Genomic DNA, 27,089 nt, shown 5'->3' with positions numbered 1-27,089 from the left:
TTGTTTTGTTAATATTAATGTTATGATTATCTTTATTATAATATTATTAATTATAATATGATGTTGTTATTAATATCATTATTATCATTTTGATCATTATTGTTATTTGAAACTGTGAAAATATCAGACTAAATCATTTCTGCTTTTCTGCACTTTTTATAACAATATCTATATGTGTTTCCTTTACAGCCAGAAAAATATGAATATACTGTTATTGAAGGTGAATCAATCGACATAACCTTTACTTCGACTGTACCCGTCGGATGCATATCATCACATGATGCCGTCAGAAGACACTGTGAACAGAATTTATACATTTTTCAACCGAAGAATGATCAAACTTCAGCATCATGCAGGAACAACATTGCTAAAAAAGATGTAGTTTTTAAAGCTCAATTCTGTGGTATCAGCATTAAAAGTCTCCATTGGCAAAATGAAAACAAACTGCGTGTGTATGGTTTTAGTGACTCAATGTATAACTATCAAGACAGATCAACTGTCCTAAAGATATCTACATCAGCAGTATCGGATTTAAATGATATGTGGAAAGATATACAAGTTCCAGATATAAAGGTTAATACTGCAAATTAAAAAAAAATAATTTCAATTAGTTTCCTTTTTTGTCAGATAAACTAGCACAACTGTTGTTAGTCAAATTTATTTATTACTACCAATATACTATCAAAATCAAATTTAAAATTAAAGAGTAAATTAAGAATTTCCAAAAAGACAATTTAATTTATTTTATATGCATCTTGCTTAAAATTATGCTATATTCTTTCAGGTCACAGTTATAGACAAGGATTCGATACTTATTAACAGGCAATGTCGGTCTTACAACGACCCACATATAACCACCTTTGACGGGAGATTGTATCATTATATGGATGTTGGCGAATTTGTGATGTACAAAAATGACAAGGGTCCATATTCGGTACGTTTAAAAACATATAAGACGGTTAGGTAACCGCCATTCATATTTGTTTTTATTTGTTTGATTGAAAATTTCTTCAGATCCCACTTACGCAGTTTACAATTTTATGAAACAAATTGGCAATATCTGTTATACTTAAATGAGGAACAAAACGCCGTAACCGTAGAAGAATGAAGGTTTCAAGGTTATTCATCGCAAATGATGCCATAGTTACTGCTATTGATTTTTAAAATATATAAGTTTAATGTAAATACTACTGGTATTGAAAAACATTCGGACACATTCAGTTTAAAAGGTTGTTTTTATGCCCCCACCGTAGCGGTGGGGGCATTAAGTTTTACCCTTGTCCGTCTGTACGTACGTACGTTCCAATATTGGTTTCCGGGTTCTCTAACTTGAGTTTGCCTCAACCAAATGTTATGAAACTTATACACAATGCTTATTACCACAAAACACAGATCAAGTTTGAATTTTGGTGGCGTCACTTTAACCGTTCTAGAGTTATTCCCCCTTTATAAATGGAAAAATTGCAATTTTTTTTTAGTTCTCATTCTCTAACTTAAGTTTGTCTCAACCAAATGTTATGAAACTTATACACAATGCTTATTGCCACAAAACACAGATCAAGATTGAATTGGTGTCACTTTAACCGTTCTAGAGTTATGCCCTTTATAAATGGAAAAATTGCAAAATTTTTATTTTCTTCTAAATATCAAGTAATTTTTTTAAAATTGGAGTTATCTTCCTTTGTCCATGATTATAGTTGAATCAACTACAATCAATGTTTTATACAATGCAATGTTTAATTTTGACTTCCACTGATAAAACACAGATCAAGTTAAATTTGGGTAGTGTCACTTTAACCATTATTGAGTTATGCCCCTTTATAAATCGAAAGATTGCAAAATATCTAGTTTCCATTCTGTAACTAAAGTTTGCCCAAACCAAACATTATGAAACCTATACACAATATTCATTACCTCAAAACTAAGATCAAGTACAAATTTTTTGTTTCCGTTTTCTAACTTTAGTTTGCCTCAACCAAACGTTATGAAACTTATACACAATGCTTATTACTACATAATACAGATTAAGTGCGAAATTCGGTGGCGACACTTTTACCATTCTTGAGTTATGTCCCTTTATAAACATAAAAATTGCTGAATTTTTCGTTTCCGTTCCCTAACTTTGGTTTGTCTCCACCAAATTTTATAAAACTTATACACAACCGTTCTAGAGTTATGCGTGTTAACAAATAGAAAAATTGCTGAATTTTTAGTTGCTGTTCTCTACTTAAGTTAGCCTCAACCAAATGTTATGAGACTTACACACAATGCTTATTACCACAAAACTCAGATCAAGTTCAAATTTGGGTAGCGTCACTTTTACCGTTCTTCAGTTATGTCCCTTTATAACTTTATGATATGCAAGCGGGGGCATCATCTGTGTCCACATGTGGACACTATCCACATTTATTTTTGTTGTAACACTCATAATGTTTCATTATATTTACCAGGTGCATGCTTTATTCACAAACTGTGGATTTGGTTGGGTTGGGTCATCTTGTCATTGTGGTATAGCTGTAAGAAGTCGCAATTCATTGTTTGTTTTACGGACATGCCAGACGATATCAAGAACAGAGAAGCATTTACTTCAAGAACCTATTACTAAGCTTATAAGCTGTGATGAAAAGGATTTAGTAATAGAACATGATACAAGTCATTACAAGGTTTGTTAATACATGAATTTTTTTTATCTTAATTCACCTGCCTGTGTATAAGTAATGTTAAAATTAAGGGAGAACCTATCGTCTATGTCTATAAATAGGGCAATAACAAACTGTAAAAACCACCTGAAGGCACACAGTTCTACAGATTTTCTAAAAGACCTATGTATAAATAACACTGAATGCTGAACTCTTAAAACAACGCAAACCAGGAGTGATTTGAAATTCTAGGGAAAAGTTAGCATAATAATACCCTATACCCTTTATCGATTCGAATTTTCGTGACGAATAACATTATTGTAGCATGGAAATTAAATTTTAACGCAGCTTTCTCCCTTTTATCATACCTAGCTTATTTAAACCTTATCGGTGATGTGATTGTTGCGTCGGTTCGTGTGTGTATGTCCATTTGCCCGATTGTACAAGCACCGGTTTGTTTGTCAGTATTTATTTGCTATCTTATTTAAACCTTAGTCTATATTGCAACAATATTGCAAAAGAAACTTTATAACATGATGGCATTGTGGTACTTTTAATTTTTACTTTTATCGAATGATAGGTTCATTTGTTAGTATTTATCTGCAATCTTATTTAAGCAGAAGTCAACAAAAATGTCAAAGAATCTTGATGGCATTATGCTACTTTTATTTAATTTTTAATGTAAATGATTTTCATAACATCCTTTCCAAAATCGAGGTAGATAATAAAGTGTCGCAAGCTACCATCAGACTCATTGTTCATACATTAAAACTACGATGCATTTATTTTTACAATCCAAAATCTGCAGTAATCTTGAGTTATTTTGAAAATTGACACACCTACGTCAGATACATATTTGTCGCAAATAAATTGATGAACTTTTCGAATCTACGAATTATCAGACAAATTGTTGTCACTAAAAAGCTGAGAACTCGAAAAATATTTGCATACTATTGCATAACATTACATATCAAGTATTGGAACTACACCTTCAAAATATTTTTATACAATATTGTTAATCTGTTATTGAAAGGTCATTGAGGAATGTGATTGTAATTTTATTTCAGTAAGACAAAAATATTCCTTTGCTTACTCCTACGTTGTAGATAACTTTGCCTACCGGAACAGAAATCAAATTTACGATATCAAGATGGTCAAAGTTTATATCAATGATTGCAATAAAACCATCTATATTTGATATAAACGAAGCAAGAGGTCTATGTGGTGTTCCAAGTACAACAAAGGACCAGTCGGACGATTTTACTCATCGTCAAAACGGACCTGTCGACAATTACCAGGATTTTGCAGATTCTTGGAGGTATAGTTCATCTAGGCATGCATAGAGATAAAAGTAACAAATATACACTCCATGGTAACTTCTAAGATTTTTTCCACACTACATATTTCTATATTTTAAGATAAATTGATTATTGAACTTTATTCGATGCCCACATTCAGAGAGATTTGAGTGGGATGTTTTCCAAAAATAGAGGAAATATTTTTTTTAAATATGGGTTTTTTCTTTAGTAAGTTATATTATATTTACGAATTTTTTCTGTATTGACCGCCTCTCCCCCTTTCCCACTTTCTTGATCCGCCTGTAAATTATTGTCATCAAAACCTTTTTTAAGATTTGCATCAAATTGGTTAGTGTCAACCCAATTTTAATGACAAACGGTGGTGGTCAAATCTGTAAAATTAACCAAAATCAATGGTAATGTCTTATCTTATTTCTAATATATAGATGTTCACCTAAAATCTATAAGAATTGTGTCGTAACAGAAAGGGTTTTTTTGTGGTATATTTGAAATTTTAGAGAGACAAAATCAAGGGTTTTGATTTGTTCAATTACATCCTACTTCTCCTTTATCATTATACACCAGATATTAATACCTAGAATCAAGTCAATAATGATATAGTTTCGACAAATTTGCAAGTAAGCAAAAAATATTGAAAATAAATATTCAAAGGAACTTATAAAGCGGTGTTTCATTCAACTGCCAAATAATTCAACCAAATTTATATTAATTTATCAATTTATTAACCAATTTGATTTTGCACATACGCCAATGAGTCTTATTTTCTTCTCTACATGTGAAAGGTCTGTTTACTCAGAGTTCAATGTATATTTCGTAAAATTACTCATGTTTTCTTTTCTTGTAGAATATCTCCATCAATGCTTGAGGAACAGTTGTTTAGCAACGAACCAGTTTTTCTAAGCTACTCAGTTGAAGAGAATGGCAACAGTGTTACAGAGAACAATTCCACGCGTTACTGTACTTGTGAGCGACAAGCTAGCAGCACAGACACACTAGATGATTTTAATACTGTGCAATGCAATTTAACCGAAAGTACAGAATTTTGTTCAGAATCCTTCAAGACTGAAGAAGACACTATTTCTTCTTTTTATACTTCATGTTCAATATCGAAAAGAAAAAAGCGATCTGTGAACTTGTTGTACAAAATTGTACGCCGCAGCATCAGTGGTGATGATGATGTGATTGATTTACCACCATTAACATACGACAAGAGTGTATTCAATACAGAAGTAACGGTACGTTTATCTAAAAAGACACTGTAAAAGAGAGGCGAAAGATACCAAAGGGACATTCAAACTCATAAATCGAAAATAAACTGACAATGCCCTGGTTAAAAAAGAAAAAGACAAACAGACAAACAATAGTACACAAAGCACAACATAGTAAACTAAAGACTGAGCAACACGAACCCCACCAAAACCTGGTGGTGATCTCAGGTGCTCCGAAGTTGAAGCAGATCCTGCTACACATGTGCTACCCGTAGTGTTGCTCATGTTAGTACAAACTCGGTAATAAGTCTCATTCGGTAGGTCACATTCGGAGAAAAGGACATTTTGAACATATCCGCTATCATCTGTAAAACGGATATTCCATAACGGTCAACCAACTCTTGATGGCGTCCGTAAAATTTACGAAGGGATGATTTCACATTCACCACTTGGAACTCTTGGTTTAATAGCTTCCCTGTGAGCACCAACACTTAATCAAGGAAATCATGATAGGAAATACAAACCCTGGAATATCGTATCAACTTTCAGATGTATACTCCGTATTCAGGCGCTGCTTGAATGTTGCTACATAGAAATGGAAAGTTCGCAATTAAGAAGCTGAAATCATTTCTTTTGTCGTAAAGTTTTGTTTTCAACCGACCCTCATTGTCAATTTCTAGATGTAAGTCAAGATATGAGGCAGACTTAACTGTATCTGTTGTATCCTTTATCTCAAGTTTGATGGGATAGATGCGTTCAACATAGTCACCAAATCTTGAATTATTAAGGGGGAGAAAATCATCTATATATAGCGGAACTTAAAGTAAAAGGATACTGCTAACTTCTTTTCTTTCTTCCTAAGAAGTTCCGGTATGAAGTCAGCCTCATATGAATAAAGGAACAAGTCGGCAAGAAGAGGGGCACAGTTGGTTTCCATGGGAATGCCCATTGTTCGTTGAAAAACAGGTCCTCCAAACGTAACAAATATGATGTCAATCAAGAAATCAAGTATCTTGATAATGTCAGTTTCAGAGAATTTTTTGTTTGAATCAGAATGATTTTTACAAAGTAGGATTTATCCCTCCCTGAAACAAGATACTTGTATCTACGTTGGCCATTCTTTTTTATGTGTACAACAGTCAAATGTTTTAATACTATTGCAAGATGAAAGAGTCTTAGATTGTATGTACTCTCAAAGATTCACGCCATCTCTAGAATATGTAGTTTCACAATAACTTTGAAGCCCGGATTTGATTGCTGATAAAATTGATGTTAATAATTCAATATGTAAAACTATATATTGAAAACTATATATCTTATATATTGGACGTACGAAATTTACAAAGTGTTATTTTTATTTACTAGCACTGGATCGATACAATTGCTGGTTAACTGTTTGTTCGCGGGGATTTATCGTCTGCTCAGTGGTCAATACATCGGTACTGATATTACTCATGACATATTATTTTCTAAAGTTCATCGTTATTAAATAAGAAGTATCTAAAAAAACAACTGTTCTATTTCCTCAGGCAAAGTTTACCTTCGACGAATTTGAGTACAAGGATTCTTTTTATAAAACTTTTGGCCTTAAAGCTCCTAACTTTTCTACGTATCTATACATCCCTAAGCGTTTCATTTAAATGTAATATTTAATGAATCACAAAAAAAACATGATTTGAAAAAAGAGACGGAAGACACATGGGAGACATTCAAAACTCATAATTCGATGACAAACGATAACGGCATGGCAAAACAAGAAAAACATTAAAAGACGTACCAATTCACAAAAAATTTCATAGAAAACCAAAGATTCGACAACGCGAATCTCACCAGAATCCGGGGTGAACTCGGGTGCTCCGGAAGGTAAGCATTTCCTGCTCCACATGTATCATCAGTCGTCTTGCTCATGTAAGTACGAATCCGATGATTAATCTTTTTCGGTGATGTCAAAATCGATAAAAAGAGCATGGGGTTGTAGTTAGGACAGTTTGAATATATCTGTGATCATCTGTGACACAGATATTCCATAACGGTTAACCAACTCGTGATGACGTCGGTAAAAAATTTCAATGGGTGACATCAACTTCACTACTTGGAACCCTTGGTGCAATAGCTTCCTTATAAGCAGCAACCCTTTATTAAGGAAATCATGATAGGAAGCGCTAGCTCTGGAATATCGTATTAACTGGGAGGTATGCAATCAATATGCAGGTGCTGTTGGTATTTTGATGAAACGATCTTTCTATGTATAATGTTTTTTTTTTTCTTTTTTATTATCTTATGACTTTTAAACACCTAATTGTTTGCTAAATGTTAATTACAGCAGTGCGAAATATAAGTAAGAAGTATTTAACCTCAGTAAAGTAATATTTGCTGGCATAATACCTAACTTTGTCATTTAATTTGCAGAGCCCGGAAACATTTATAAATGGTTGGACGGAAGAAACTGCATTGCAGACGTGCATGGAAAAAATAAACAATGCTCTTCCATCAGAGTTGACCAATTTGGTAGATGTATCGGTAACGGAATATGTTGAATCATGTGTATTGGATATAAAGGTAATAATAATTCATCAAAAAGGAATTATAAATAGCTTATATAAGACATAAAATATACTGACATATAAAAAATATTCTTACTTTTGTTTTCTACACATTTCAACTTTTATTTCCAATTTCTTTATATACAACTTTTTACGTTATAATCCTGTAAAGGAAGTGTGCATAAAAATTACTTTGTTTGTAATGTATGTTTGTGCCGATCTTTGATTATATCGTTCGTTTTGAAATTTTGCTTCACAACAGAGAGCACATCACTAACTCAAGAACAGTAAAATTATAAGTTTTTTTTTAAACTATGGCATGATCCTAACCATCATTCAAAGATAAAATTTCTAGCACGAATTTACCTAGAATTGGACGCGAAAAATTATAAAAAAAAATTTAAGAAAGAGATTTCAAGTTATCGTCAATTAAATAGCTGAATTTCTATTTACAAGTTTGACTTAAAATAAACATCTCCGAAAAATGCAACGAAATTGTCTAAATACTTTTATATAATGCTAGGGGCATTATTAACATCAAAATTCGGATTGTTTTGGTAAACAGGACATTTTATTCTTGTCCAGTATGAAATGTCTATGTAAAAAAAATATTTGCCAGTACAAATGGGGATTCGAAATACAGATATTCAATCACTATATTGTGTATAGATGCTTTAAAAGTATTCATTACATATGGAAGAATTGATTTTAAAATGTCGATATAGCGATTTATTTCCATAGATTCAATATTTTAATTCAAATCTCACTATATTATTATTCCAGGCGGTGTGGGAGTTTGATATCATTAAAAATTATTAAATGTAGTTTTCTAAGGCACATAATCATTTAATTTTTTTTTTAAATATATCATTTTCGGAATTTATAAACACAATTTCAAAGAAGATACGAAACCACCATGATTGAGTTTTTAACCGATTGACTAAGTTAAAAAAAAAATGACTTTCATTTCCCAAGGTTGAAAATAGCACTAACCATAATTCGCAGCAAAATAAGACATAGTCACAACTAGCAGAATAGTTAATATCCTTTATAAAACAGATAAAATCAATATGAAGACTAGATAGCTTTGACTTGTATCAAACACAAACAGTGCAGTTTTATTGTTTTTTTTTTGCTGGTATGGAAACTTCGATTAATGTAATTGTATAGCATTTCATAAAGCACAATATATGATCAACCAACTTTATAGTTTGATATTTTTAATGGATAAGTTGAAACCAGAATTTAATATTATTTTTCAAAAGCTTGTCGGTGATACAACTTTCCTTCCTGATACTATTGATACTATGCTGACCTACATCATGACAGAAGTACTGAGGAATGAATCGTTGTACATACTTAATACAACAGACGGATCACAGACTTTAATGGATTATGTCACAAGCTTCCTGTGTCCTAACAACTGTAGTGGAAATGGAAACTGCACATTGGGTAAAACAATTTCTTCCTTTCGCTGTTTTGATGAAATACTTTTTAGAACATTTGATCTCAAACTAAGGTGGAGCTAAACTTGGCAGTGCATGTAGTTCGTTTTCTCATTAGTATTGCAGTTTTACACGTACAAAAGTGGTGTTATATCAAATATTTAATTTGGTATAATACAACATGAAGAACCAGATATATGAGATATTTCAATATGACAGCAAACCATCAAAACAAGCAAAAACATATTAAGGTCCATCCATATACGTTCTTCATCAATAGAGAGGTATTTTTATTATCTTAAAAAAAACTAAAATAAAACTGTATTTTACAGACACATAAATGTGACGTGTTTAAATTGTTTTATCAGTTCCTAAACCTCGATCAATGAAAAATTTGTTTGATATGAAAAATTTAACACTTTTATATCGATATAATTGCTAACCAAATCAAAGGTTCAAACGAAACAAATGCTTAATAAGCTCATTATTAGAACGGAGTTGTTTACTGAAAGCAAGCTCAAAGTAGTTAACTTCCCAAATAGAAATTTTGTTGTTCAACACTCAAGTTTCGGTTTCTTTACTTTCTAGTAAATTCCATACTTAAACGTTGAATAGAATTCCATTACAGTAAAAAAAAATCATTTTAGTTGTGCTCTAAACAGTTATTAAGCGAATCGATACTTATCTCGAAAACAAAAGAAGCAAAATACGTTATTATCATTATCAATAAAACCATAAAACAAGTCTAAGAAATAAAGGAAAAGGTATATAATTGTTTGCTTTATAAATGATATAACCATAACTTGGTTTTGAATTATCGCTTTTTATGAAATTCATTCAAATATAAAAAGCTCTCTTGATTCATGATAAACATATTTAGTCATGATAAAAATAAGCAAAGCTTTAACCCATTTATGATATATATGAGTAATAAATTATTACATTTATTGAAATCTACAATTACTCATGTATCAAACAAGTTGAGAAATTTATATACAATAAGAAACAAGTAACGTAACATCATCAATAAGGATCGCTACATGAAAAATCGTCCCGTCATAATTCTGGTATTAGATTATAGTGCAAGATTCTAAAAAATGTACAATTATCCCTCGGAGAATGGGTTATCATTATTTCAATATTTATCATCCTGCCCAGTCGTTGATATCTCTTAAAATATTAACAAAACATCACACTCCTTTTAGAAAAATCAAACAAAAAACATCTTCAAAAGTATCCCGCAGTCAGCATGTGAATCTTACAGATAATGAATATGATAGTAACACTTTAAAAATTTCGTTCGTTCTAAGAGCTTTTCTGGATTTAACTTCAGCAGGAAGGCTCAAATTCCAACGTTTGCAAATGATTTGAAAAATTGTATGAATTTTAACGGGTAAAAAACGAAAATCAGAGTTCGATAAGGCAATTAACGTATGAAATGCGACAGACACACAGGTTAAAGTCAAACAAAAATTATAACGCAGTATCAAATAATGCTACATTTTGCTCATAGGTACTTAAACGGTTGAAACAGAAATCACGCCTTCTCGCTTGTGAATAACCTCTGTCGTGATTTGGATTAGCTTTCATACAGCTACGCGAAAAGACTAGATCTTGGGCAATCCGAATATTGATATGTGTACTGAATTTAAAGATAAACAGATACTCAATTAAACATTCAAGTCGAGTTTAAGTTGTTTATAAACGAATAGACGTTAAAAACCTCAATGATTTCACACTACACAATAATTACATTACGTTTATGAGGCACAACAGGGAAGGTTTGATGGACAATTATTGTACTTTTTTTATAAAACTCCGCAAGTGGAATACTACTTATCTTCCACAATGAATCCCTTGAAATACAAAATTATTTTAGCATCATTTGTTCATATTTAGGTGTTTGTATGTGTAGCGGAAAATATATTGGTGATGACTGCTCTCAATCAATTTCAATCCCGCCATCAAATACCAGTCTTCCCTTTGACGGGCTTTGTACACTTGGAACACGTGACTGCAGGAGCACAAATATGTACGGAAATTTTCTCTCCAGGATTGTCTGGTACAAACTGAAATATTTTCAGGTAAATTTTAATTTTGGTATATCAAAATGCGAATTTGTTGCTGCAAACATTTTCCTTGGTGTTTTAAACATAGGAACATGACATTACTATTATTGGGTTTTAGACTGGACTGTAAATCACCCACAGATATTTTGCGTCAAAAAGAAAAACCACTGACTACTGTGTTTTGATACATAGTGATGCATTGTGCGTTAATATAACTGTTGGATTGCTTATAATGAAATGGTTAGACCCAGAAAAGAGCTCCAAATGCAGTAAAGAGAGGCGGAAGATATACATTTGATATCTAAACTCAAAAGTCGAACATAAACCGACAACGCCATAGCAAAAAACGAAGAGAAAAAAGCATTCAACAGTCTACAAAACACAACATAGAAAACTAGAGACTGAGCAACGCAAACCTATTAAAAAAAACTGGGGTGATTCCAGGTGCTTCGGAAGTGTAAGCAGATCCTGCTTCTTATGTGGCACCCGGCGTTGTGCTCATGAATGAAAAATTATAATAAGTCTTAATTCGGCGATGTCACATTCTATGATAAGAGGACGGGATTGTGGTAACGACAGTTGAAACATACATGCTTTATGTGTATTCTCATTTAAAAACACTGTTTGTTTTATATTTCATTTCATTTTATGTGTTTATTTATCTGCTGGCTGGCTTTCGTTTGAATTTGAATGAAAGTAGTCAGAATCCGTGTGCTTTCTTGATGCAAACCTTGTAACACACTGATATCAAAAATTCCTGTTACTAGTATGCATCTTTATTGTTGTACTCTGAAATATTCTATCAGTATATAATACATTCCATTTTAAAACTCTCAACTTATTGCAGATTATCACAGATTCCATTAAATATATATCAGAAGGCACTGTCTTCGAGGCAAATTTCAGAAATATTTTCATGGTATCTGTAGATTTGGAGTCCTCCAGGAGAAAGAGAGCAACCTCCGAAACATTTATGGCAGAAGGATATGAAATCAGTCTTTCATATGATGGCACAAATTTTGGAGAATCTACCAGAATAATCATATATGATGAAACTTGCTATTCGTGTAATTCAACATCTATCGAATGTGTTCAACTGGTATGTTTAAATTTGTATGTGAAGTTAATCGAGAAACTTCGGGCTAGTAATCTTTTGATTTAGATATCTGACCGTTTCTACGATTGTTCATTGTGCCTTTCATACTTTCAACCTTTTTTTTCCAATTTGAGGAATCTATATATTCATATAAGTTTAAATAGATTCCAACATCTGTAGCTGGATGACTAAAAAATTAACATACAGTAGCGGTTTTCTTGCACAATATTTAACTTGCTTTTATCGACATTCTTAATGTTATACGTGTTAAGCTTATTAATTAAATTATTATTTTCTGAACAAGTAATTATCTTTTTTTTTCGAGTCATAGCCAAAGTTCAGTGCAATAAACATAACCGTATGAATATACATGCGTTAAGTTGTATTACTTGTTTAACTCTGTAACGATTATCTTCCCACTCATTCTCTCAGAAATCCTATGGTTATAAGTTCTAAATAATTCAATCAGGTATTTAACTTTTCTCTTACAGGATTTCTGCAATCCAACTGTTCCTCCTACAACCCAGAATGGTAAGACATAAACTATAGATTTATTATTGATAACACTCATTAAACATAACAGGCCTTTAATTTAGTGCGCCAGATGCGCGTTTCGTCTACATAAATCTTATTTAGTGGCGCTCGAATCAAAATAATGGAAAGGCCAAAGTTCAAACAGTTTTTGCCAAATCTGGCTAATAGAAAAACAAAGGATATGGGGTATCATTCCATGACACAAAATCAGTACATACAAAGCAAAAAAAAAAACCACACTGCTCTTTATCTCAAAGTGACAGTGAGGCCTTCAACAAAGAGGCTATATATTCCTGCGTAGAAAAAGCGTTAGTGGTTCGATTGATATTAGAACAGAAAATTTACGTTAAAAACAATTTAGTGTAATGTTAAATAAATTTTACATTGTGTATTTCATTTTGATACTATAAAATAGTATGTCTAACTGTAACTCGAAGTAGTATCTATACACAATTATCAGGCCAGCTGTAAGGAAATATTAGAAAATAAGAATAAGCCAAATAAAACTATTTCAAACATTTAGAGGTCAAAACACTTATCGGGGTTTGAATCCTATGTGAAAATAGTGTCATGTCAACAAAATAGTACAAAAAGATATGTCCTATGTTGAAAAATAAAATTATAAAGTAAGACAAATGGATAGATAATTCTAATAGAAGAACAAATGATATGGAGTATCCATCCATAACACAAAATCAGTACATTTACAACAAAAAAAACACGCACAAAGCAAAGGAACAGCGATTTTATTGCTGTTCTTCATCTCAAAGTCAATAGGTTTACTTCTCATTGACAATGTTCCGACATTCTCGCTGGTGCTTTGTTTACCTTGCCAATCAACATATTTTCTGGCGGTAAAAGTTTTTTTTTCAGATATTCGATATGAGTTATAACAGTTCACTACACAATGTTTCCATTGTGTGAAATTTTGTGTGATTAACAATAAGGTACTTGTTAAAGTTGTATTTTGTAAAATCAATTTTTCGAATAGATATTTTGACATCGAAAATGAAAATCCAACATCTCATAAAGAAGATTTTTTAAAGCCAAATTTGTTTCTTTGAAATAAATACCTCCTAGCTCTGACAACAAATTGTAATGAGTTATCAGAAAGTTACTGACAACGAAAAAACAGATGCCAACTAATAAACATTAAAAAAAAAGAGTATAAATAAAATGGCAATAAAATTGTGAGCAAATAGTCCTGTTATGTCATCAGCGAACGGAAGATCTTTTTCACTCTCCTTTTTCTATGACAGGGATTTCGTTACACAAATTGCTTAAAATCTTAAATGAATTCTTTCGTTGATACAAAAAATTGGTTTAGACGTTTGGCTGTACCTGTACAAAATTATTACAAATGGGATAGCAAATCCTAAATTTTACGCTGATCTTGTTTATAGTGTCTGTAAATTTAGATTCTTTCCGTGTAACCTTATCAATTCTTTAAAACAAACTTATTTTGTAAGGTTATCAATTTAACACTGTTATAAGATCTTTGGATATTGTTTTATCGTTACAAACACTGATTTTGTCTTTATGAAATTAAAGCACTACTAAATATTCTTGCTATACAGATATGAACATTTACGGATTTAGATTCTGTCAATACTTATATTTTGACATTGCACTCGATAAAGTTTTTCTCTGACTGTTTATGACGTATTTACACTAAATCCATTGGATATTTACTCATTGATATCTGAGTCCGTGATACATGATTTTGTTAATTAGTTGTGAATGGCATTGAAATAGCTTTCAATTACTGCGAGTACCTTCAGATCTGTATTTTGTGTCTTTAAGTCTTTTTGTTAGTTGTTGTCTTTTGTGTGTGATGTGTGTCAATCTAATGATTCAAACCTTTTTCAATTGTTTTTTTATACACCCGTCAAAAATTTTGACGGGACGTATTATGGTATACAAATGTCCGGCGTCCGTCCGTCTGTCTGTGCGTCTGTCCGTCTGTCTGTCCGGCGTAAACATGTCGCACTATAACTTGAGAATGACTTATCCAAATTTTATGAAACTTTACATAGTTGTTTCTTATGATGGTCAAACGATCTGTATACTTTTTGGTGAAAATAAGATTAAAACTTTTTGAGTTACGGGACTTAGTAACTAAAACAGGTGTGTGTTTTTTTTTCACATGTCGCGCCGTATCTCAAAAACAATTTATGATTATTGCTTAAAACTTTACACACTTCTTAGTTATATTAATCTTAAGATCTGTAAACTTTTTGGTGATGATTCAAAATTTTATTTTAGAGATATTGAGTATTTTGTTAAAAAAGGGGGAGGGGTTTTTCATATGTCTCGCCGTATCTCAAAAACAGTTTATGATTATTGCTTAAAACTTTACACACTTCTTAGTTATATTAACCTTAAGATCTGTATACTTTATGGTTTTGATTCAAAATTTTATTTTTGAGATATTGATTTTTTTTTTTAAGGGGGGTTTTCACATGTCGCGCCGTATATCAAAAACGATTTATGATTATTGCTTAAAATTATACACACTTCTTAGTTATATTAATCCAAAGATCTGTATACTTTTTGGTTTTGATTAAAAATTTTATTTTAGAGATATTGAGTTTTTTGTAAAAAAAAAGGGGGTTTTCGCATGTCACGCCGTATGTCAGAAACTATTTATGCTTATTGCATAAAAATTCACACACAAGACGACGGGCGTATCATGCGCTCATGGCGCAGCTGTTTATTATAGTTTGTTCTGATGTTTTGCTGTTACACCTCTGTCTGTTTGTGACTGTTGCGAGCCATAATCCTGTAATTCATGTCACGGCTTTTTCAGAAATCAGGCCGTTTGAATTGTTTTGCATTGTTACGTCGGGACATGTTATAGCTTGTTATGCGTATTGGGTTCTTCTCGTTGGTGACGGTCGTACGGTGACCTATATTTGTTGACTTTTACGTCTTTTGATTTCTGCTGGAAAGTTGTTTCATTTGCAATCATACCAAATGTTCTTGTTTTTATAAAAAAAAACTATGGAAAAGATTTCATTATTTCAGTTGGTCGAAAAAATACTGTAGTATTTTCGCCTGTAAAGGCGATAATGCTGATATTTTCTTACTCTGCTCTTTTTATCATACAGATCAAGACATAGCGGTAGTGTTCATGTTTCTCAGTCTTTGTTTTCTATATAGCTATTTTGTGTTTTGTAAGCAGTTGTTTGTATTTTGGTCGTTTTTCGTTTTTATTACCATGGCGTTGTCAGTTTGTCTTCGTCTTATGAGTTTGAATATACCTTATGTATCTTTCGTCTCTCTTTTAAAGTAACAGTTGTTTAGCAATGTGCAAACCTCATTAAGCGTAGAAAATGTATTTTTTCACTTAAATTACCAGTTCATTTCCAGTTTATATAATTTATGTCGGATCATACAATTTACCATTGGTTTTTATTATCTGGTGTATTTCAGATGACAAGAAATCATTTGTGGTGATAGCTGCTGCTTTAGGAGGGTTGTTTCTCGTCATTATTGTGGTCATTGGATTTATATATTACAAAGTCAAAACAAACAATACAAGGTAAGTAACTTAAAAAATAAAACTGAATACCTATTTTGATTGTGTATAATTCAGTTTTAATAAAAAAAATAGTAAAAGCCAAGGTAATTGCTATTTTGTTGATTCATTATCATTTGTGCGGTATAAATTTTCGTTCATTTCTCGGGGATAGATTATACTTTGAATGTATGTGTTCAACGAAGTACTTATTTCCTATAGGCATGTGTGCAAACTTTGGCAAAACCATGAAATCAAGTATCCCCTAAAATTGGAACCCATGAAAATTAATGAATCTATAGTTTACGATGCCCTTCCTCGGTGCAAATATTGAATATCTCAAATATAAATAGCTTGAAAACATGGAGGACGACATGCTAAAGATACATTCTTAAATATGCAAACGTAAGCACAAACGTATATTAGTATTGTTTTTGTTTTGTAGAACAAAAATCATTCCTGATCAACAAGAAAGAAAGCCGAGCTTTTATCTTGAACAGAGCACCGGAAGCCAGATTTGGGTGACAACAGATAAATCTATCAGCGGCCTGCAACTTGAAATCGATGACAGTAGAGGTAACACACCTTTTGAGATGTTTGAAAAACAGTTGCCGCCATGGAGTCACTACAACCACAACTTATAGATAGAGCCTGTTAAGAAAGAAAATTTATCTCAGTAATTGAAGGCTTAAGCTGGAGAAGAATAGTTTATCACCTGCAATCAATTTATTAAGTTTTTTATATATATTAAAATAAACGCATTTGATAATGAAGTAAGTATTACAGAAAGGGTGGCTTTGATTAAAGCCAAACAAAACGTGTCTTATACTAAAATGTAATATAATGCGCTGTTTTCAGACTGAAATAATTCAAATGTAACATTAAGTTATTTATAAATAAAATATTGTTCAATTTATTTTTTCTGAGAACACAGTATAGTCATAATCTTTTATGGCAAATAGGGGGACATATAAATATTTTGTTATTTTTTTTTTGTTATTACTATTTTGTATACATCATGTGGATATGTATTTTTTAAGAAAATCAAGACTGAATTAAAAGTGTTAGGACTCTTTTGTCGGCAATCTAAATACATTTTGTACAAATCCTTCACTGAATTCCATATTTTACTTCATGAACAGGGGTGTGCTCCTGACACATAATTTGCTCCAACCGAGTTTTGAGGAAATACGATTGAAATCGACGCCACATAAGCTTAGGTTTACGGGCACAATCACGAGTTTATTGACCAATACGATGTTTCTGTGTACTAACTCAATAGCGACATTTTTTTCGCGGTGTTAGATATTTATATACCACAATAGTCGTCAGATCTGTCAATTTATACCAATTGTGACCAGTTCTAAATTGTTAAATTTTGACAGAGCGTGTATTCGCATGTCGACGCACCCTGGTCTCACTGCTGTTGGTTTTCATATGATTCTCTCGGTTTTTGTTTTTATACACCCGCTCGACAGCGTTGGGGTATTTTGGAATCCGTAAGTCCATTCGTCTGTCCGCCCGTCACACTTTTGGCTTCCATTTGATACATAGAGAACCGCTGTTTGAATTAAATTTTAATAGAATATTTTGGACACTAAAGACAGGTTTGGTTGGATTATCTTCTTTTTAACGTTTACCGTTCAAAATAAATGGTACTTGATTGTTGGAAAAATTCTGAATTTCAGGTTTCCAGATGATAAATGGGGAACTGCAGTTTTAAGTCATTAACCTTGGTTTATATCTTATTAGTTAGCCCTGGACAAATATAGTCCATAGTCTAGACAATTTATTACTTGCAAATTTTTTTCATAAACCTTTTCCATTTATTTCGTCATGTTATATGACTCAAATAGCAAGACGGAGGATAAAATTACACTTCTTAACAAAAATTGGGTCATGAATGTTGCAGTTGAAAAATGTCAAAAATTAGAATGTCTGAAGATGTCTAACTATATTCATGACCCCCTTTATATAAATTTCATCATATGTTGGGCTAGAGCTGATGACGTTTTCGTTTTATGTTATAATTTGTCCAAAAAGAAGAACATCATACTGTAAAATTATTTTGAAATGGTGTGATTTTAAAAAAAAAATTAATTTGCATCTATTGTCTAAAAGAAATGCACTACAAGATAACATTCTTCTCGGAGTTTTACGAAATTTGAACATCGGTAAACTAGTGTTGCCCCAAATTTACCATGATTTTATGCCTTTAAGGTAATTATTGATTAGTTTGGTTGTGGTGAGTGTTTTGTTTTAAATATATTCTACATTCTTCGTTGTTTATCGAAATTTTTACTAGTCTTGTTTTTTTTTATAGTCCATATTTAAAAAAAAGACAATTTGATATATAGTATATTCACAACTTTTATTTCCGTAAAAGATATTTCAAAAACTGGTCATATAACAATGTTCATATAAACCAAAACGGAAGATATGGTAAGAGCCATTATTTTGCCCCCGAAATTGCAAAAATAGTTAAATTGTTTGAACCTTTCAGAATTGTGTAAATTTGATGGTCGAATGATTAGGATAATATGATCTGGACATTATAGTGATGAAATGTCAATTTGATGGCATACACATGTCGAAATTGGCATATTTGATCTAACATGTCAATTTTACACATATAATCAATCAGATATCTTGTTGTAAAATATCTGTTTGTGTTAATCTCATATCTATATTATATATATCATAAATATTACGAATTATTCTATTTGGAGTTTTTTCAGGTTTTTATGTCTGAAATGCCAGAAGTGTAAAACCAATTTAAGATTTAATTCAAGAATATAAATTTTGATATGTTACAAACCAATGTCTTATGAACATATGAAGGATGTTATTTGATAAATTTGTAATAGTTTCTTTGTCTTCGATTTCAAGGGGCGAAAAAGTAGCCTGATCATCCATTCTCAAGAATGTGAATTTGTTTATACTGTGTTTACTATTACTGTGTTTTGTCTTGTTTTCTGTGTGTCCGTCCATAATTTAATGTATTAGATATTTTACTTATTGACATTGTATAATTCAGAAAACTGTATTTGTAGCATTTAGGACGTATTTGTTGCATTTTGATCTGTTTTATACCACTTATATATTTTTATTTTTTCATTTATCAAATTCAATAATCTTTATCTCGATGTCTGTGATTCATTTTTACCTAAGAATGGATTATATTTGTACAATATAATCATAGCATTCGGAATATCATAAAGGACAATATGTAATGATCGAAATAAATGCCTTCATCATAAACCAATCATTATGCTCTTCATTAATAATGCTTCAATTGTGTAATTCGTGCAATTAAGTGAATGACTTGCGCAGGCGCAGACTTATACAGAAAAAAACAACCTCCTGACAAAATGTGCCCAAATATGCTGCGGATTTCCAACAACAATGTTCTGCATATTTCCAGCAAGCTTACAGAAAAGTCCTGGTGAGATATTGTTTCCTCCAAAAAATCGGATATATAAAAATAAGACGATAGGGTATAATGGCTAATGAGTCAACTTTAGCAACTATATATCATCGTAATTGATACTGACTTCAACAATGAGCAAAAACTTATACCGTATAGTAAGCGATAAAAGGCACAAACATGACACAAAGTAAAGCAATTAAATGAGAACCGACACCCGAATTTGTGTTAAAACAATAAACAAAAACAACTATAACAAGACCGCAAAACAACTACAACCACTAAAATTTAATTCCTTACTTGGATCAAGTACATACAGAATATTGCGGGGCTAAACACTTTTGGGGGCACCAAACCCTTCCCTAACCAGGGGCATCGGTGTAACAACACAACATTAGAACAAACTGTAAAAATTAGTTGGAAGGACTTGACACATCAGATCCTAGTGATAGCTGTCGTATTGCTTGTATTACTGTTCTTACTTTTCCACAATGGTCAACTACGGCATCATTGTGTCTTTCAACTTTCTAAGAGATATTATTTTAATTTATGTCGTAAGGTTGTAAAGTTTGGTCTTAAGTCGCTTTTGATTCGCGTTCCCAGCTCAGTCAATTAACGGTGAAATAGACCTAGCTATGCCTTTATTTCACTGATTTCAGTAGGATAGAGTGACGCGATCAATATTGTCATGATAACTGTCCTCCCAGTAATCGGTGCTTTGTTGTTGACATAATTTAAGTAATGCAATTTTGTTTGTAAATTTCGAGTTCATAAAATTACGTAACTATACAAAAACTAAGATTGCAACTCTCGAAAGGAAAGTTGACCAATGTGCTAAATAATGGCGGGTAGAACTATTCTACTAGGTCTATTTCACCTTAATTGACTGAGTTGGGAACGCGAATTAAAAAGAAACTAAAGACCAAACTTTACAACCTAAAGACATAAATTAAAATAAGTTGACCTTAGACGCTTTGTGACTATTCTGTTTAGGCCCTTTTTCATTTATGTTCTCAAACGAGGTTGTTTTTTGTTTTGCTTTCCAACTTTTGGTCATGCGCGTACCAGATGGGAGGGTTTTTTCCTGTAAAATATCCATTTTTTTAACAACAACAAAAGGCCTGATTATCTTCCACACTGATACAAATCCCATTGATACTGTTCTGGGAAAGCCAAAGCAATTCCTGGTTCATGTAGACACTTCGGCTAAAACGCCTGCGTTTACACCACAAAAGTTACTCTGAGTGCAGATAAACCTATGCATCTGGAAACATTTTAAGGCATAGCATGGCCTAGATAAATAAAATTCATAAAACTGTTTTTGTTTCAGCTGATTTGTTACGATTGTTACTTTTCCTACCGAAAGTCGGTGGTTCTTTCCGAGCACTCAGGCTTCCTCCACCAATAAAAACTGACCGCCACAAAATAGCACAATAGTGCTGAAAGTGCTGGTTAAACACCAATCAATCAACTAATCAATTCATACAAACTTTTTGAAAAGCTACTCCTTGTGTGTATGTATGCTACGTATAAGCCTCCTTTCATTAGGAGCACCACCATGAGTTATGGTGTAAAGGAGGACATTCAACACACTGTATCGGCACAGATTTAATGTGAGCATTTGCCTACCCAGTTCCCCACATTGGCCGTGACGGGACTTACTTCCACAAAGTTAACCTTCCCAAAAACATGAATAAATACAATGCAATAAAACATACGAACACACCCATTCAACTCATCATCAAAATATATAAAAAGCGTAAAATAAAAGTGCAAAATATATACAAAATAAGAGAAAAGGTCACCCGGATGCCGCAAAAATGCCATGGCAACGAACGGGAAACCGGTAAGGACATACTTGGATTCCAAACCGATACCGCTAAATACCCAGCTGTATTCCTGATAGTTACACCCCAGTTCTATTGTTATACTTCATAGTTTCACATTCTTAAACAAGTGTAAATTGAATAGATCTATTGTTACGAATAATAATGGATTTTGACCACAGGGTGTGACGAGCGGAGTTTCTGGAAACCCCTGCTTCTACATCCCGAAAGCACAGTCTATTGTTATGAATAGACTCTTTATGATATTCAAAGGGAAGATTTTTTTCAATACATTTCTAACAATTGTTATAATTTTAAAAATTTAAATAAATCTTCTAAATTTTTATGGCTCTTGACCCAAGAAAATGTAACTCTTATGGAAAACTGGGCTGTTATATTTGTGACTGTTTTGAATTAAGGAGATCAGGTATGAATATTGACACTAAGTCAAGTAAATGATTTGAGAATGAATGCATATAATGTAATTTTCGTTTTTATTACCATGGCGTTGTCAGTTTGTCTTCGTCTTATGAGTTTGAATATACCTTATGTATCTTTCGTCTCTCTTTTAAAGTAACAGTTGTTTAGCAATGTGCAAACCTCATTAAGCGTAGAAAATGTATTTTTTCACTTAAATTACCAGTTCATTTCCAGTTTATATAATTTATGTCGGATCATACAATTTACCATTGGTTTTTATTATCTGGTGTATTTCAGATGACAAGAAATCATTTGTGGTGATAGCTGCTGCTTTAGGAGGGTTGTTTCTCGTCATTATTGTGGTCATTGGATTTATATATTACAAAGTCAAAACAAACAATACAAGGTAAGTAACTTAAAAAATAAAACTGAATACCTATTTTGATTGTGTATAATTCAGTTTTAATAAAAAAAATAGTAAAAGCCAAGGTAATTGCTATTTTGTTGATTCATTATCATTTGTGCGGTATAAATTTTCGTTCATTTCTCGGGGATAGATTATACTTTGAATGTATGTGTTCAACGAAGTACTTATTTCCTATAGGCATGTGTGCAAACTTTGGCAAAACCATGAAATCAAGTATCCCCTAAAATTGGAACCCATGAAAATTAATGAATCTATAGTTTACGATGCCCTTCCTCGGTGCAAATATTGAATATCTCAAATATAAATAGCTTGAAAACATGGAGGACGACATGCTAAAGATACATTCTTAAATATGCAAACGTAAGCACAAACGTATATTAGTATTGTTTTTGTTTTGTAGAACAAAAATCATTCCTGATCAACAAGAAAGAAAGCCGAGCTTTTATCTTGAACAGAGCACCGGAAGCCAGATTTGGGTGACAACAGATAAATCTATCAGCGGCCTGCAACTTGAAATCGATGACAGTAGAGGTAACACACCTTTTGAGATGTTTGAAAAACAGTTGCCGCCATGGAGTCACTACAACCACAACTTATAGATAGAGCCTGTTAAGAAAGAAAATTTATCTCAGTAATTGAAGGCTTAAGCTGGAGAAGAATAGTTTATCACCTGCAATCAATTTATTAAGTTTTTTATATATATTAAAATAAACGCATTTGATAATGAAGTAAGTATTACAGAAAGGGTGGCTTTGATTAAAGCCAAACAAAACGTGTCTTATACTAAAATGTAATATAATGCGCTGTTTTCAGACTGAAATAATTCAAATGTAACATTAAGTTATTTATAAATAAAATATTGTTCAATTTATTTTTTCTGAGAACACAGTATAGTCATAATCTTTTATGGCAAATAGGGGGACATATAAATATTTTGTTATTTTTTTTTTGTTATTACTATTTTGTATACATCATGTGGATATGTATTTTTTAAGAAAATCAAGACTGAATTAAAAGTGTTAGGACTCTTTTGTCGGCAATCTAAATACATTTTGTACAAATCCTTCACTGAATTCCATATTTTACTTCATGAACAGGGGTGTGCTCCTGACACATAATTTGCTCCAACCGAGTTTTGAGGAAATACGATTGAAATCGACGCCACATAAGCTTAGGTTTACGGGCACAATCACGAGTTTATTGACCAATACGATGTTTCTGTGTACTAACTCAATAGCGACATTTTTTTCGCGGTGTTAGATATTTATATACCACAATAGTCGTCAGATCTGTCAATTTATACCAATTGTGACCAGTTCTAAATTGTTAAATTTTGACAGAGCGTGTATTCGCATGTCGACGCACCCTGGTCTCACTGCTGTTGGTTTTCATATGATTCTCTCGGTTTTTGTTTTTATACACCCGCTCGACAGCGTTGGGGTATTTTGGAATCCGTAAGTCCATTCGTCTGTCCGCCCGTCACACTTTTGGCTTCCATTTGATACATAGAGAACCGCTGTTTGAATTAAATTTTAATAGAATATTTTGGACACTAAAGACAGGTTTGGTTGGATTATCTTCTTTTTAACGTTTACCGTTCAAAATAAATGGTACTTGATTGTTGGAAAAATTCTGAATTTCAGGTTTCCAGATGATAAATGGGGAACTGCAGTTTTAAGTCATTAACCTTGGTTTATATCTTATTAGTTAGCCCTGGACAAATATAGTCCATAGTCTAGACAATTTATTACTTGCAAATTTTTTTCATAAACCTTTTCCATTTATTTCGTCATGTTATATGACTCAAATAGCAAGACGGAGGATAAAATTACACTTCTTAACAAAAATTGGGTCATGAATGTTGCAGTTGAAAAATGTCAAAAATTAGAATGTCTGAAGATGTCTAACTATATTCATGACCCCCTTTATATAAATTTCATCATATGTTGGGCTAGAGCTGATGACGTTTTCGTTTTATGTTATAATTTGTCCAAAAAGAAGAACATCATACTGTAAAATTATTTTGAAATGGTGTGATTTTAAAAAAAAAATTAATTTGCATCTATTGTCTAAAAGAAATGCACTACAAGATAACATTCTTCTCGGAGTTTTACGAAATTTGAACATCGGTAAACTAGTGTTGCCCCAAATTTACCATGATTTTATGCCTTTAAGGTAATTATTGATTAGTTTGGTTGTGGTGAGTGTTTTGTTTTAAATATATTCTACATTCTTCGTTGTTTATCGAAATTTTTACTAGTCTTGTTTTTTTTTATAGTCCATATTTAAAAAAAAGACAATTTGATATATAGTATATTCACAACTTTTATTTCCGTAAAAGATATTTCAAAAACTGGTCATATAACAATGTTCATATAAACCAAAACGGAAGATATGGTAAGAGCCATTATTTTGCCCCCGAAATTGCAAAAATAGTTAAATTGTTTGAACCTTTCAGAATTGTGTAAATTTGATGGTCGAATGATTAGGATAATATGATCTGGACATTATAGTGATGAAATGTCAATTTGATGGCATACACATGTCGAAATTGGCATATTTGATCTAACATGTCAATTTTACACATATAATCAATCAGATATCTTGTTGTAAAATATCTGTTTGTGTTAATCTCATATCTATATTATATATATCATAAATATTACGAATTATTCTATTTGGAGTTTTTTCAGGTTTTTATGTCTGAAATGCCAGAAGTGTAAAACCAATTTAAGATTTAATTCAAGAATATAAATTTTGATATGTTACAAACCAATGTCTTATGAACATATGAAGGATGTTATTTGATAAATTTGTAATAGTTTCTTAGTCTTCGATTTCAAGGGGCGAAAAAGTAGCCTGATCATCCATTCTCAAGAATGTGAATTTGTTTATACTGTGTTTACTATTACTGTGTTTTGTCTTGTTTTCTGTGTGTCCGTCCATAATTTAATGTATTAGATATTTTACTTATTGACATTGTATAATTCAGAAAACTGTATTTGTAGCATTTAGGACGTATTTGTTGCATTTTGATCTGTTTTATACCACTTATATATTTTTATTTTTTCATTTATCAAATTCAATAATCTTTATCTCGATGTCTGTGATTCATTTTTACCTAAGAATGGATTATATTTGTACAATATAATCATAGCATTCGGAATATCATAAAGGACAATATGTAATGATCGAAATAAATGCCTTCATCATAAACCAATCATTATGCTCTTCATTAATAATGCTTCAATTGTGTAATTCGTGCAATTAAGTGAATGACTTGCGCAGGCGCAGACTTATACAGAAAAAAACAACCTCCTGACAAAATGTGCCCAAATATGCTGCGGATTTCCAACAACAATGTTCTGCATATTTCCAGCAAGCTTACAGAAAAGTCCTGGTGAGATATTGTTTCCTCCAAAAAATCGGATATATAAAAATAAGACGATAGGGTATAATGGCTAATGAGTCAACTTTAGCAACTATATATCATCGTAATTGATACTGACTTCAACAATGAGCAAAAACTTATACCGTATAGTAAGCGATAAAAGGCACAAACATGACACAAAGTAAAGCAATTAAATGAGAACCGACACCCGAATTTGTGTTAAAACAATAAACAAAAACAACTATAACAAGACCGCAAAACAACTACAACCACTAAAATTTAATTCCTTACTTGGATCAAGTACATACAGAATATTGCGGGGCTAAACACTTTTGGGGGCACCAAACCCTTCCCTAACCAGGGGCATCGGTGTAACAACACAACATTAGAACAAACTGTAAAAATTAGTTGGAAGGACTTGACACATCAGATCCTAGTGATAGCTGTCGTATTGCTTGTATTACTGTTCTTACTTTTCCACAATGGTCAACTACGGCATCATTGTGTCTTTCAACTTTCTAAGAGATATTATTTTAATTTATGTCGTAAGGTTGTAAAGTTTGGTCTTAAGTCGCTTTTGATTCGCGTTCCCAGCTCAGTCAATTAACGGTGAAATAGACCTAGCTATGCCTTTATTTCACTGATTTCAGTAGGATAGAGTGACGCGATCAATATTGTCATGATAACTGTCCTCCCAGTAATCGGTGCTTTGTTGTTGACATAATTTAAGTAATGCAATTTTGTTTGTAAATTTCGAGTTCATAAAATTACGTAACTATACAAAAACTAAGATTGCAACTCTCGAAAGGAAAGTTGACCAATGTGCTAAATAATGGCGGGTAGAACTATTCTACTAGGTCTATTTCACCTTAATTGACTGAGTTGGGAACGCGAATTAAAAAGAAACTAAAGACCAAACTTTACAACCTAAAGACATAAATTAAAATAAGTTGACCTTAGACGCTTTGTGACTATTCTGTTTAGGCCCTTTTTCATTTATGTTCTCAAACGAGGTTGTTTTTTGTTTTGCTTTCCAACTTTTGGTCATGCGCGTACCAGATGGGAGGGTTTTTTCCTGTAAAATATCCATTTTTTTAACAACAACAAAAGGCCTGATTATCTTCCACACTGATACAAATCCCATTGATACTGTTCTGGGAAAGCCAAAGCAATTCCTGGTTCATGTAGACACTTCGGCTAAAACGCCTGCGTTTACACCACAAAA

At 32.1% G+C, this 27,089-nt stretch overlaps 1 protein-coding gene across 3 annotated transcripts in view; it reads left to right on the top strand.

Moving 5' to 3' along the window:
* Window positions 1-25,574, top strand: part of LOC127727025 (von Willebrand factor D and EGF domain-containing protein-like) — a 46,291-nt gene extending 20,717 nt beyond the window's left edge. Inside the window, exons 6-17 of one of the 3 annotated variants that reach the window (XM_052234415.1) lie at window positions 190-573; window positions 785-934; window positions 2,451-2,663; window positions 3,746-3,957; window positions 4,803-5,193; window positions 7,576-7,725; window positions 8,975-9,161; window positions 11,054-11,238; window positions 12,071-12,322; window positions 12,811-12,850; window positions 22,344-22,452; window positions 22,874-25,574. In XM_052234415.1, coding sequence (XP_052090375.1) covers window positions 190-573; window positions 785-934; window positions 2,451-2,663; window positions 3,746-3,957; window positions 4,803-5,193; window positions 7,576-7,725; window positions 8,975-9,161; window positions 11,054-11,238; window positions 12,071-12,322; window positions 12,811-12,850; window positions 22,344-22,452; window positions 22,874-23,072 — 2,472 coding nt within the window. In that variant the 3' untranslated portion in view covers window positions 23,073-25,574. Of the gene's footprint in view, window positions 1-189; window positions 574-784; window positions 935-2,450; window positions 2,664-3,745; window positions 3,958-4,802; window positions 5,194-7,575; window positions 7,726-8,974; window positions 9,162-11,053; window positions 11,239-12,070; window positions 12,323-12,810; window positions 12,851-16,288; window positions 16,398-16,818; window positions 19,520-22,343; window positions 22,453-22,873 lie in introns of those variants that run through there. The other 2 variants (XM_052234414.1, XM_052234413.1) reach the window with 2 other exon arrangements.
* The last annotated feature ends 1,515 nt before the right edge of the window (window positions 25,575-27,089 follow it).

The sequence above is a fragment of the Mytilus californianus genome, unplaced genomic scaffold, assembly GCF_021869535.1.
Source record: "Mytilus californianus isolate M0D057914Y unplaced genomic scaffold, xbMytCali1.0.p SCAF_19, whole genome shotgun sequence".
In the NCBI taxonomy this organism is placed as follows: Eukaryota; Metazoa; Mollusca; class Bivalvia; order Mytilida; family Mytilidae; genus Mytilus; species Mytilus californianus.
Note: the sequence above shows the minus strand (reverse complement) of the source record. Positions and strands in the feature narration are given on the sequence as shown.